Here is a 13,939-nt window from a genome sequence, read left to right as displayed (position 1 = left end):
TATACATCATCTGAAAGCTGAATAAATAAGTTTCCATTGATGTGTGGTTTGTTAGGATAGGACAATATTTGGCCGAGATACAACTATTTGAAAATCTGGAATCTGAGGGTGCATAAAAAATCAAAATATTGAGAAAATCGCCTTTAAAGTTGTCCAAATGAAGTTCTTAGCAATGCATATCACTAATCAAAAATTAAGTTTTGATATATTTACAGTAGGAAATTTACAAAATATATTTATGGAACATAAATATCTTAATATCCTAATGATTTTTGGCATAAAAGAAAAATCAATAATTTTGACCCATACAATGTTTTTTTGGCTATTGCTACAAATATACCCCAGCGACTTAAGACTGCTTTTGTGCTCCAGGGTCACATATAATCAAATTGACTATTTGTATTTTAGTGCACAATGAGAGAAAAAATGTTAGAATGTAGATAAAACTCTTGTTGCCGTATATGTTCCTCATTAGAGATGTGTAAAAAGCTTAAAACACTGTTCTTTTTCCTGTACAACGACTGGAGCAACACTGGAGCTGAAATGCTTATGGTCAGTGAGTCATCATGCTTTTCCAATGACAGGCACAGGCAGCTTCAAACAATTCAAAGAAACGTAGATTCCACAGGGGTAAAAATGGAACCTGTACACTACAAATGTTGATAATTCATCAAAAATAACTGTGATCTGTGGCATAGTGATCGTAACACTCAGATTTCATCTGTAAGGTGACAGATTACTACAGCACTAGTGCAATGAGCCCGAGGCAGTCATGTAACGTTCAGAACAATGATTCGACTCTAAATAATGAAACAAAAACCACCCAAATATACCAATAACAGCGGAATTTGCATTTCAAAGCGATGCCAACATTTTCCATAACCATGATGATAACAAAGTGTAATCCAGTTCTAAAATTTGTGCATCCAGACCAACACCCTCACAAACCTTACAATACCTATTAATCATACAAAACAATAAAAACAACCTCTCTCTGAAATTCAGACTCACTGTCCGCAAATTCATAACCAGGTAAATTCCACCTACCTTCTTCAGGAGAATGGTTAATGGGTTGTTTGTAACGCTATCTCATTCTCTCTGAGCTCAAGAGAGACCGCAGTACCCTCAAAGCATAGTCCTTTGGTTGGTGGCCCTTTCCTGGGCCACTCTGAAGATTGTTCCTGGTCCGAGAACGATCAACCGGCGCTCAATGCCAGTCAAAAACAACACCGAGATCCAGCACCCAAAACAGAGCAGTCATGACTGCCCTCAGAACCTCACAGCAGCGAGGGAGAAGACGAGAAACAGAGAGAGCGAGCAAGAGAAACGGAGACAGAGAGAGAGAGTGTGTGGAACTCAGGAGACAAATGAAAATGCAAGCGGGTAGTACAAGCTGTTAGAAGAAGGAAAAATGGAGGAAGGGATGAAAATGAGCACCTCAGGACTAGCCAAGCTGCAGCGAGCAGAATGCTTTGGGAGAAAAATGACTGAATCTCACTGTGGACGGAAATAAGGAAGCTCAAGAAAACACTACTAGCATCACCACCACCACCAACAACAACTTTTTCAGCTGTATTCACCACTATGCCATGAATAAGAATCATATTAAGATATAATATTACAGATTATAATAAGATACCTGTAATTATATTCTGCATATTCTAGAATTATATTCTATTTATATTATTTTTTATATTACTAATTAAATAAGTACATTTGTAATATTGACCATGTGGCTCCTTTGTCAGGTCAGGTGTTCTTGCCTCCATTGAAGTACTGTAAAATGCTCTTTTGATCATTATAGAGTGACAATATACAATTTGTAAATAAAATTAAATAAATAAGAAAAAGCCAAACAGAAACGTTTACATTAGTGGTTTCAGACTTTCTGACCCTACTGTACATAATAAAATTTAATAATAGCAAAAAAGATAAAGGTTTATACAATTTCTGAAATGAATATATGCATGCATATGTAAAATATTTAAAATAAAAAATCAAATGTGCACTATCCATTGGTCACGTTGTTTAATCATATATATATATATACATACATACATACATACATACACACACACACACACACACACACAGACACTTTATCTATTTGTAATATTTAGCTGAGTGGAAATCTCCAAAAATGCACTCCTCCATAAAGTATGCCAGTGAAAATCAGTGCCATCTACACAGTGTTCTAACATTTTGTTTGAACAATACTATATTGACGAGGTATGAGGTAAAGCACACACACACACAACACACATACTCACACCCTTATCGACTGTATTCACGACAGCTGATGGAAGAAGAAAAAAGGCGAGAAAGTGCAGACTCTAGCATATTTAACTCTCTCCGGCTCTGAACAGAAGGCTTGTTTTTGCAGAATCAGCTCTTTCATTGTGAGCGGGCGTGTCATCGCCACTGTCTCTGTATAGCATTCCTCCAACATAATTAATCTTCCTCATAACAAAAACATAATTGAGCATTTCGAGAACCACTATGCTATTCTCTTATTGGTGAAAGATATTGATTTAATGGAGATATATTGGCTAGCTCACAGAAAAGCAAAACAAAGAAAATATGCCACGTGTTTGTAAATTTCAATCTGTAGTGTGTATTCAGTTCTGAGATTAAAGGGGTCATATGATGCGATTTCAATTTCAGAGCACTATGTCACGATGTGGGAAGATTTGCATAACGCCGCCCAAATGTTCATGCAAAGAAAGAAGGCATAACTTTTATTCTCGCTGTAGTATTGTTGTTGCCGCCGCTGCCATGTCGTGAAGGCGCTGTGTGCTTCGTTGTGAAAGCCATACTTCTTTGTTTGGTCTTCCAAAAGAGGACGATATCTGCTTCGTCATGCCTGGAGCTGATCTGTGCTGGTCGCTGAGGGAATACATCAACTTTCACCGTGGACGAAGCGGAATCCAGCCCGGGGTCCGTCACATGTGGTTGCCGCTCATTCGTCGGATCCGCCGTGTGCGCCGTTCTCGACCCTGCCGCCTTAGCTCACTCTAGCCTGGCCTCAGCTCACTCTATCCCGGCCTCAGCTCACGCTAAGCCGGGGCTTCCCCTCACGCTAGGCCGCTGTGTTTTTCGTTGTGAAAGCGAAACTACTTTGTTTGGCCTTCCAAAAGAGGACATGACTAGAAATCAGTGGTTAAGTTGTATTTACAACACTGTTCCAGAACAGTTTAACCCAAATATCCAGATGTGTGCAGCACATTTTATGGAGGACTGTTTACTGATCCTGGGAGAGTAACGTTAGACTAAAATGCCGGCAGTCCTGACTCACGTAAGTACGTTTTCATTTAAAAGATTTGCCACTGATGATTCAAACGCGAGTTTTGGGCAGTAGAGTAGCACTTGTTGTTTGTCATTTCTCTGATCAAAAAAAAGTGGTGTTTTTAGGGCCACCCACGCACAAATAGCAAGCTCATTTTTTAACCCACGAACAAAAAATACGAAAAATCTAATTTTCGTTTGCCAAACAGAACGAAATCATAATAATAATAATAATTATTATTATTATTATTATTAGCCTATTAGAAAATCTCTTTATTTCTTTTTTTTTCGTATTTCGATTTGTTGTTAAATCAAACTTCAGTCATTCAAATAAAGAAATATTAAGCCCAGTTTTGAGCTGATCATAGCCTAAAGGAGTCATGGGTCTGAGTGCAGTTATTGGATAGCACTATAGGCTATTGTAGACAGATTGGAGATTAATCCTAATAAACATGCCGCTACAATTAAAACCATTACATTAAAATACATTTAAAACAGTGTATTTCAATAATTTCAGCAGCGTGCAGATCCTCGTTTATGTCAGACTGTGGCGACAGCAGCGCGGACAGTCGCTTAGCTCGCTCACCTATCCTACCATATAGCCTATCTATAATAACGAGAAAACATGTCGTTTTTATGACAAAATATGTCGTTATTACGAGAAAAAATATGTCGTTTTAACGAGAAAACATCTCGTTATTACGAGAAAATATGTCGTTTTAACGAGAAAACGTCATTAAAACGAGAAAAGATGTCGTTTTAACGAGAAAACGTCATTACGAGAAAAGATGTCGTTTTAACGAGAAAAGATGTCGTTAAAACGAGAAAAGATGTCGTTAAAACGACATATCTCGTTATTACGACATAATATGTGTAATGATATAAAAATATTATAAAAATAATATGTGTGTGGCAGCAATGCTGGACACCTTTATATAAAGGTATATATACATTTATTATGAAAGTAGGGGAAGTCGTGGCCTAATGGTTAGAGAGTTGGACCCGTAACCCAAAGGTTGCGGGTTTGAGTCTCGTACCGGCAGGGATTGTAGGTGGGGGGAGTGAATGTACAGCGCTCTCTCCCACCTTCAATACCACGACTCCCCGGGCGCCGCAGCAAAAATATGGCTGCCCGCTGCTCCGGGTGTGTGTGTGTTCACTGCTGTGTGTGTGCACTTTGGATGGGATAAATGCAGAGCACTAATTCCGAGTATGGGTCACCATACTTGGCCACATGCCACGTTACTAATTTGTCTTAAATCTCATTTTGTTAAAAAAAAAAAGTGAGAAAATCGTATTGTGAAATCAGTATTGTGGATCATATCGCAACACGAGTTGAGTGAATCGTTACATCCCTAGCAATGTGTAAATCCACTTCACCAGCTAATTACTCTTCAACAGCGATGCCATAGAAATGCAAATGACAAAAAATGCAAGTTCAAACACAAAATTCTAAGGATGGCTGCTCGCTTATTTCTCTGACGCATAGATTCAATAACTTCTCGTTGTTGAATCATCGTCATACTCGTCTGCTACCATTATGACATCACCATCGTTTTGGAAAAGGATGGAATTTGATTTGCTTCCTAACAAAAGCCCACATCCACATCCTCTTTTTCCTCCTGTGTCCAAAGCCCCAACTCAGCTGTGTGCAGATGTTTACCCCTCACCCCCTTTCTTAGCGAGTCTCTGATGGCAGATGAAGTTGGGTCACACCCACTCTCGCTTTCACTGCAACACCAAATATAGCACACAATCCCCCCCCACCCCGCGCCTTCTCCTTTCCCCTATGAGGAAAAAAAATTAACTTAAATGATTTTAGCAAATGGCTGCAATATAACAAAGAGTGAAAAATTGAAGGGGGTCTGAATACTTTCCGTACCCACTGTAGATCATCTGCCTCTCCGTGCGTAATCTTCATAGATTCACTGCATCATGGATATCATTTATCCATCAGACACATTCATAATTTTAACATCAAGATCCGCCTGAGGTTATTAAACAATACCACCTTGTTGTGAGGCAGGCGGAAATAAAAGGGAATAATAAGACATAGATGAGGTATAATAGTGTAAAGATAAGCAAATGCCTCCGTGAGTAAAACCACATTGTCGTGGGTGGAATGATGAAGGTGGTCGCTGAAATCGATGTAGTTGAAGAAAAAACAGAGGAGAGAATTAATGGAAGTTCTGGGCTGGTGGGAGACGTTCTTCTGGTCGGTGAGGCCATGGCGATGCTTCCTCCTATATTTGAAACTCAGCCCTAATTCTGTCAGCTCCAAATAACAGCCTCAAACAAAGCGAGCAGTACACATGGGAGGGAGGAGAGGAAGACACAGGGGAAAAAAGAGAGAGAGAGAGACAGATATGGGAAGAGAGACAGACCAGCGTGAACAAAAGTCCCATGAAAAAAGACACGTCTCTTGAGATGCTCACATGCAACCCAAACAACAACTGTATCTCAAATACAAATGTAGCTGAGTCATATTTTCCAAGTAAGGGCCATCTAGCGTCTCACTTGGTTCATATGTTAAAATGGGTTTAAACAACACACTTCACTGCTTGTTGTTAGATTTATGCCTAAAAAAAATTTTTCAAGATATATTCAAGGTTCATACCAAGAAAAATTACTATATTAGCATCCACTAACAGACAATATTGACACAATATTATTGTCTTTTGCTTTAAATGCATGAGCTCTTTAAAGTCGGTGGATTCTGATTGGCTGTCAGTGTTTTTTCAAATTCATCAGCTGGAAAAAAAATTGTTTTGAAAGTGATTCCTCCCAATTGTATTGTTCCTTTGTGTCATTATCGTTATAGCTGTCATTTGGACTTCACTATTCACATAAAATTAGAACGACTATTAAAACTTTGTAGTTAGTTATTGGCCATGGTGTGAATGGCCCTTAAATCTTTATAATAATATAATATAATATATAATAATTTTGAGTTCTTAAGGAAATGTATTTTGTTTTTAGAAATTAATATACTGATTATGAAAATTCTTTTTGCACTGTTTTCCAATTGAGGACATCCCTGGATGTCCCTAAAGAGATGTTTTATTTTATTTAGCTCACTTCTGGTAACAAAATTGTCCCCAAACTATGACTAAATAAACTCTCACACACACACACACACCATCTGTAGGCAGCTCTGCAGTGGAGGTGTAAGTGAGAGGCCAAGTGAGAGCAAATGATCTTGGTAACATCACCTCAGCTCACTGCAGATTTTGATGTTTGTTATGGCAGCATTACTATTAATATTACACATTATATATTGGTTATACTAAGATTTGACCAAACCCCTGACATGAATGTTACATCTTTGTAATGGAGTGAAATTATGCCATAAAAGGTATGTGCTGTACATGTGGAAGAATTGACAATAAAGCAGACTTGACTTGACTTGACTTATACATATAGTATAAATATTATAGTTTTGCAAATTAAAAACAATAATTCAAAATGATGGTATACTGCAATTAACTGAACATCAGTTTGATTTCCAACCTAAATTTTGGATGTTAAGAAGTTTGATGTGGGATATGCCAAAAATCACCATTTTATCGTGGGCATACAGACAACTGATGTGTTTAAACTAGCTATTTTTCATGCTAGGTTAACTGTATGGTGGATAATAGTTCTCACAACAAAACAACATGGAATTTATGCCTCTAAAGCTTGAAAACAGTTATAGCACACCAAAGTATACTGTATTTGTGGAGTATGGCAGCAAAAAAAGAAAAACATGTGGTGCCAAAGGGCTATGGAGCTGTGGTGGACTGCATACACTGCCAGACTCTTGGTTTACTAAGGAGAGCAGGAGGCAGACACAGGAATGAAGCACTCATATATCTACACATTACCCCTCCCTGTGTTTATGGCCTGTGTGTGGCACAAGCGGGGAAAGTGCTCCTGCTAAGTGATCCTTAATGATGTTATGGCCGTTTGTGAACTGTCAGAGCGGCCATTTCCCATCCATTATTAATGCGATGGATTTCAACACCGCTCTCGGTGCTACACACCCTGCAATAATATCTCAGCCTTCCTTCACATTTCACTCTGATTCTATGTGGAAAGCACTGAAAAAACACAACCACCACCAGTATTTGCTCTCAATAGTGAGCAAGAGGAGGGATTTGTGTGAGTGTGTGTTTGTGTTCAGGAGATGCTGTAAGTCTTTGTGTCTGTCAGACATAAAGATGGTTCTTCAGCCTAAATTTAGCCTATTCCCGTCTGATTATTAGTCAGCAGAACTACATCTGGACAGACACGGGCTTAGTCCAAACTTTACACTAACCAAGCTTTGGCTTTGGAGAGAAAACAAAACTAGCTAGTTAGCAGGTAACTTTAAAAAATAAAAATAAAACCATAAAAACATTTCCATTGCTTGGAAAAAAACTGAAATTTCTTATTTTCATTTAGTCGAACTTAACATACTAAAATAACTAAAACTAAAATAAAAATGAATCAAAACTATACAGACATATAAAAAAAAACACACAACAACATTTCTAAAACATTAACTAAAATTTACATAAAAGCAGAAAATATAAAAGTAAAATCTATTTAATAAATTAACAAAAATTATATATTAGTATCTCACTGATCTTAAAATAACACAGCCATACTTTCACTTCAACCAAGACAAGACAAAAACAAATAGTCAAATAATATGTGTATAAAAAATACAGTCAAATATAATATAATAATATATAATTGGATTTAAAAAATGAATACAAAATACACTTTCGTTGCTGATGAGCGATATTTATGCAGGTGTGCCATAAAGTTACTTTTGGACCTTCTTATGCCCTGGATTAAGGATCCTAAAGAGAAAAGTTTGCTTGCCTAAGAAATATGAATTTGATCTAGTCAAACTGGAAACAAGTCGCAAATATCCTATTCATAATACAAAGCCTTTAATATGCAATAATAACATGCAAGTTACTTTGATATATGCACACATAAATTAAAATGATAACAAGCACACTTAAAAAAGAACACTGATCAATACTATTCATAACAACATCCATAACAAAACACCTTTTAAATTATTAAATTAACAGTTAATAGCCAGACTGTACTTAATAGTAATCAGATCACCTGATTTGATGATTCAAGAGCAAATCAAAGCAAAGCATTTACCCTGACTGGTGTATGTTGTAAGTGTTGTCTATGAATTCATGTTTTTCCATCAGCAGCTCCGTCCCATGCATGTGCTGCTCTGCTGTATGTACAGACTCACTAATAATCAGTTTCTCTGACCTTCATCGCCATCTCACATCATAGATCCCGCCCCCTTATTCATGCTAATGACATCACAACATCAACCTGCTCTCTCACGTGTGTTTATAGAACATTAGGCTAGATCCACCTATTCTGGATCAAGCCAATGATCATGCAGCAACTATAAGTAAAAAAAATAATAAAATTTAAAAACTTTTTTTTCCTTAAAAGATAAAAACCCCTTTTCTTTTTCCACAAGTGTTCCTCTTGCGAAAAATAAATGCGTTTAACTCTATTGGATGTGCACTTGCAGTATTCTTCAAATAAAGTCTATTTTTATAAACTGTACTTAATAGTAATGTAATAAATGGCCACTTAATCAAGAAAATGATTTTTTGCCAAAAATCATTAGGATATTAAGTAAAGATCATGTTCCATGAAGATATTTTGTAAATTTCTTACCGTAAATATATCAAAACTTAATTTTTGATTAGTAATATGCATTGCTAAGAACTTCATTTGGACAACTTTAAAAGTGATTTTCTCAATATTTAGATTTTTTTGCACCCTCAGATTCCAGATTTTCAAATAGTTGTATCTCGGCCAAATATTGTCCTATTCTAACAAACCATACATCAATGGAAATCTTATTTATTCGGCTTTCAGATGATGTATAAATCTCAATTTCAAAAAATTGACCCTTATGACTGGTTTTGTGGTCCATGGTCACATATGTGTTTTAAATGTACTAACTTTATCATTCATCATAGTAATTGCCAGTATATTTAAATACATGATGTACAATTTTAAATAGAAATGACATGAAAGTATATTTTAGTTTATCATAAATGTTTGTGAGTACATTCAGCAGTACACTTTTAACCATATTTCAAAGACAACAGAATTAATTATGAAATTACATATAAAGACGTACTTAAAAGTCCTACTTTAGCGGGTCAAAAAGGCACTCTAAAGTTCAGCTAACTGCATTTAATATCAATTTAAATTTTCACTTAATTGCAATTTTTAGCCCCAACAGCAGGGGGCTAAAATACCATACTTTTACATATTCTTTCGTTATTTAAAAACTGTTGCTTTAATTATCTAAAACAAAACTGAAAATCACAAAGACCTTTGTCTCAAGATACATGCATTAATTTTAGCGATTCTCATTTGCTACTTAAATCTACAAAATTTTTAAAAACATAAAATATTAGATCAAGTAAGCACAGAATCAACTTTGCACTGCTGCACGCGATCGCGTCAAAGATCAGACAAATATACATGTGCATCTTGAAAAACGGATGTTTTGGAAAGTGCTACGCCACGTTTTTGTGCCATCTAGTGGTTTAGATGAAAATAATATCAAAGGCACCTTTTACCCCGTTGTACCCTCTATATATATATATTTATTTTTTTTGTCTTATTCCGAATCATACGGTACATTTATAATAAGTAAGATTTTACATTTCAATTTCAAATGGTAATGCATGGAATTTACGGAAAAGCTCAACTAAATAACAGCGCTAATAAGTGGGGGGCGTGGTGGCTTTGGCGATCGGTGCTCCAGTCAATCTACTCCACAGCCAATCACGGGCCCCCTCCTTGCTCGGGCCCCGGGGCTTCAGCCTCGCCTAGCCCTATGGTTAAAACGGCCCTGCTTTCAGCCATGACTATATTCACAATACAGCACCGCCTCCTGTAAACCATCCCTTTACAGTACATTTACCACTGTCTTATGTATGTAAGGATTCCACGATGTACGTCACAGATGCTTATTTTCAGGTACGCCATCACAGCACAGTTTTTATGAACATAGACAGAGCGTGAGGATTTAACATTCACCAGCAGGCTCCACTCCAAATGAGCTCCATTAATATTTTACTATTTTAATATTTTAGGGACTGTGATATTTCTGGAAGAACAGTGAAACTGCCACGACCTCCTGGTCATGAAAATTAACAACCCGCTCAATATGCCGTCTCTTGTTTCCACACACACACACACACACACACACACGTCTGGTTTGCTATCCTTGTGGGGACTCTCCATAAGCATAATGGTTTTTCTACTGTACAGACCGTATATTCTATTGCCCTACACCAACCCTACACCTAAACCTACCCCTTACAGGAAACTTTGTGCATGTTTAGATTTTCAAAAAATTGATTTATTAGCTTGTTTACCCGTGGGAACCTCAATTTAGGTCCCCACCGTGACACGAGTCCCCATCAGGTTTAAGTCCCCACCAGAATAGAAAAACAGGTACACACACACACACACACACACAGACAGACACACACACACACACACACACACACACACACACAAACTCTCTGTTAACACATTAAACGCTGCATGGCAGACGGACGCCCAGATAGTCAATGTCCCTGTTAATACCCTTTAAAACCTTGTCTGTAAACTTGTCTTTGCTTCTGCACAGATGAATCTGGAGTAGGTATCTAAGGGTGTCACATTTCACAGACGAATGAGTTTATATGGTGTGCGCAGAACAAACTGAAGAATTTGGGTCACTCATTACAGAGGAAATTAATTGATGTAATGAGGGTGTGCCATGGAGAAATTCAGTGTGCTTGTCATAACCTAATTTTTCCTTTTGGTGTTTTCAAAAGATTCTCTTAAATAACACATGAAGATGCTGCAGGAGAGTAATGGAGCTGCCTCCATCTAGCGGCCACGTCTTGGATTACAGCACAAAGGAGACGGTGACATTAGGGTAGGCTGCATGGTTACACATAACACATTACCCGAGCTTTTTAGATATGTCAAAACTGAATAAATTAAAAGGAAATCCAAGGACACTTATAGTCACCCAGATACAAGAGACTTTTACAAAGACGTCTTGTGAAACTTATAACAGCAACAGCCAGCAGTCAACTGGCAATAGTTTTTCAGAGTGTGGAAATTTAACGGTTTTAAAATTATGTAACCTTGCAACAACTTTTCATAACATCTGAACAATGAAGTTTGGTTTTTATTGAAGGTGAAATACACCACAAATACACCATACTTGAATGCCAACTGAATGTTTCAGAAAATGCTCAAGAAAAAATTCTAAACAAAGTAGTGTATTTTTTTTATCAAGTATCGTTATGTTATTTATTATAATATATTTATATATTTTTACAACTAAAACTAAAATCTTGTAGAGTTGATTACATGTGATAAACTAATGCTACAGTAAATGAGTTTGAAATAAACATGGCATTTAATATACATCCATCCATATATATATATATATATATATATATATATATGGTACATATTACATTACATAATGTTTAATATACGTGTATGTGTTATATATATATCATATTAATGTATTCAAAGGTATATTAAAAGTATTATGAAAAATGCCTCTTTATTGATTTTATTATATGCATTACTGTATGTTTTAATATTACAATATATTATGAAACATTACAAATTATATAATATATTACACAATAAAATTGTGATACAGTTTCTAACATGTAAAGAATAGAAAAATAATTTTTAATTAAATAAAAAAATATTATTTGATGTACAAAAGATAAGAAGACTCGCGTCGTCAAAACATGTTGTAAATCTAGCAAAGTTTTTTACATTTTCATTCTTTTATTGTAAATTTATACCACTTTGTGTTTTCCTACCTTGGTATTAAATTACAGTGTTTTTAATACAATGGCTCAGGGAGTGATGGAAATTTGACATCTGTCTCTATTCTGAGCAACATAAATCTCTCAATATTTTTTTTTTCTCTCTTGTAAAGTCATAGAAAGCTATCGTGGATATTTGCTTTTGCTATTGGGGCAAATGAAGATGCAAAAAAATAAAAAATATTGGTTGTAGTTTCCATTCACCACTATAGAAGTTCACCCAACTATGACGATTCCGCTTCTGAGGGCCCCGAAAATGTGAAAAGGATTGATAAGACACCTGCTGATTTCAGCCTCAAGAGAACCACATCACCTGGTCAAACTACACAACCTCTACAACTACTAAAGAAGTGATAAACATAGAGTAACCACTCAAACAATCCCACATGAAAACTTCATGACAGAAACAATATGTAGCATCTGTATGATTAACGATATGGATGCGACGACTGATCATGCGGAGTTTTACCTGTCGTTTGATGAAGCTGGAGGTGGTGTCAGAGGAGGTGCTGCCATCTGAGCGTTTAAAACGACCTTTGCGCTTCGGTAACTTTCGTGGTAGCTATATGGATACGACCACATCAAAACAAACAGTCACCCGGTTACAGTAACATCAGACACAAGATGCCTTATAAATAAGATGCACTTTGTGGAAAATGCAGTTTATGATAATAGTTGTGTTTTGTAAACGTGGTCTAAGATGCTCATTAATTGACACAAGTTGATTTTTAGCTGACGACACTATTTCTCAAAAATCCTCTTGACCGACTTAAACTGGTCTGACTAGCTAATATCCGGTTTGTTGCTGGTCCATGATGGTCTACCAGCTAATGGCCATTTTGGACAGCTAATAGCCAACTCAGACCTGTTAGAAACCAGCTACCATCGTCAAAAACACAGCCACTAGCTTATTCTGGTATTTCAGTCAGGGATAGGGCAGGTGGCCGTGAGACTTTGGTTGGCTACAGGTGAGACCCATGACTAGTGAGGGCTCACCATAAGGGAATTTTGAGAGATTTTAAAGCCGTTTATCCGCACTAATCACACAAAGAAAACAAGTGTTTAGACTGACAAATGAACCCTGTGTCTACAGATTCCCGGCCTGAAGGACGAGGCCTTGGTAGCGGTGGGAAATCTCAGGGCGGAGGAAAAACAGTAATCGAGTTTCGCGGATGGTGGAGGAGCATCAAAACATCTTATCAACATCTCGCCTCCGCTCATTAAAAACAACAGCGCGTGACTGATTAAAAGCGCGATATTACACGGGCAGATTGTGTAGCTGTAGCGCTCTGCGGATATATGAAGCGCTTCGATGCACGACTGCTCAACAACAAGTAGCAGGAAATTAACCATTTATGAGATCATATTCAAATCCCCCAAAAATCTTACCTGAAAATAGTGCGACTGAGAAGCGCTTTCTACACCAGACAGAGGGTCTGCGGAAGATTTGGACATCTTTACTTGCACCATCTATTTGAGAGCGCAGGGAGGCGGGTGCATGCATGCATTGGTGCTTACTGGAAGAAAAGATGCCAAATACATATGCCTGCCGAGGAAGAAGAGGGTATCACGATTGAACAGTAAAGCCTCTGTTTGAGCTGCGTACGCAGAGATCCTGATATATTCCCTCGCGCGGGTTATTATAAATGGAGATAGTAATACAGGTGTACAAACGCAAAGGGGCTATTTCTTGTGCGTGCGCCTTTTGTAACGATGATGTGTCTCGCGCTACAGTGTGCTGTGCTCTCTCTCTCTCTCTCTCTCTC

General features: G+C 37.1%; 1 protein-coding gene across 3 annotated transcripts in view; it reads right to left on the bottom strand.

Moving 5' to 3' along the window:
• The window catches only part of LOC107693548 (voltage-dependent L-type calcium channel subunit beta-4-like), a 27,905-nt gene extending 14,205 nt beyond the window's left edge, over nucleotides 1-13,700 (bottom strand). For all 3 annotated transcript variants that reach the window (XM_016492971.1, XM_016492972.1, XM_016492973.1), the window contains exons 1-2: nucleotides 13,563-13,700; nucleotides 12,643-12,735 (exon numbers count right to left, since the gene is read on the bottom strand). In XM_016492971.1, the coding sequence (XP_016348457.1) occupies nucleotides 12,643-12,735; nucleotides 13,563-13,643 (174 nt within the window). In that variant the 5' untranslated portion in view covers nucleotides 13,644-13,700. The remainder of the gene's footprint in view (nucleotides 1-12,642; nucleotides 12,736-13,562) is intronic.
• Nucleotides 13,701-13,939: the final 239 nt, after the last annotated feature.

The sequence above is a fragment of the Sinocyclocheilus anshuiensis genome, unplaced genomic scaffold (assembly GCF_001515605.1).
Source record: "Sinocyclocheilus anshuiensis isolate Anshui unplaced genomic scaffold, SAMN03320099.WGS_v1.1 scaffold967, whole genome shotgun sequence".
NCBI classification, from domain to species: Eukaryota; Metazoa; Chordata; class Actinopteri; order Cypriniformes; family Cyprinidae; genus Sinocyclocheilus; species Sinocyclocheilus anshuiensis.
This window is presented reverse-complemented; position numbering and strand designations above follow the sequence as displayed.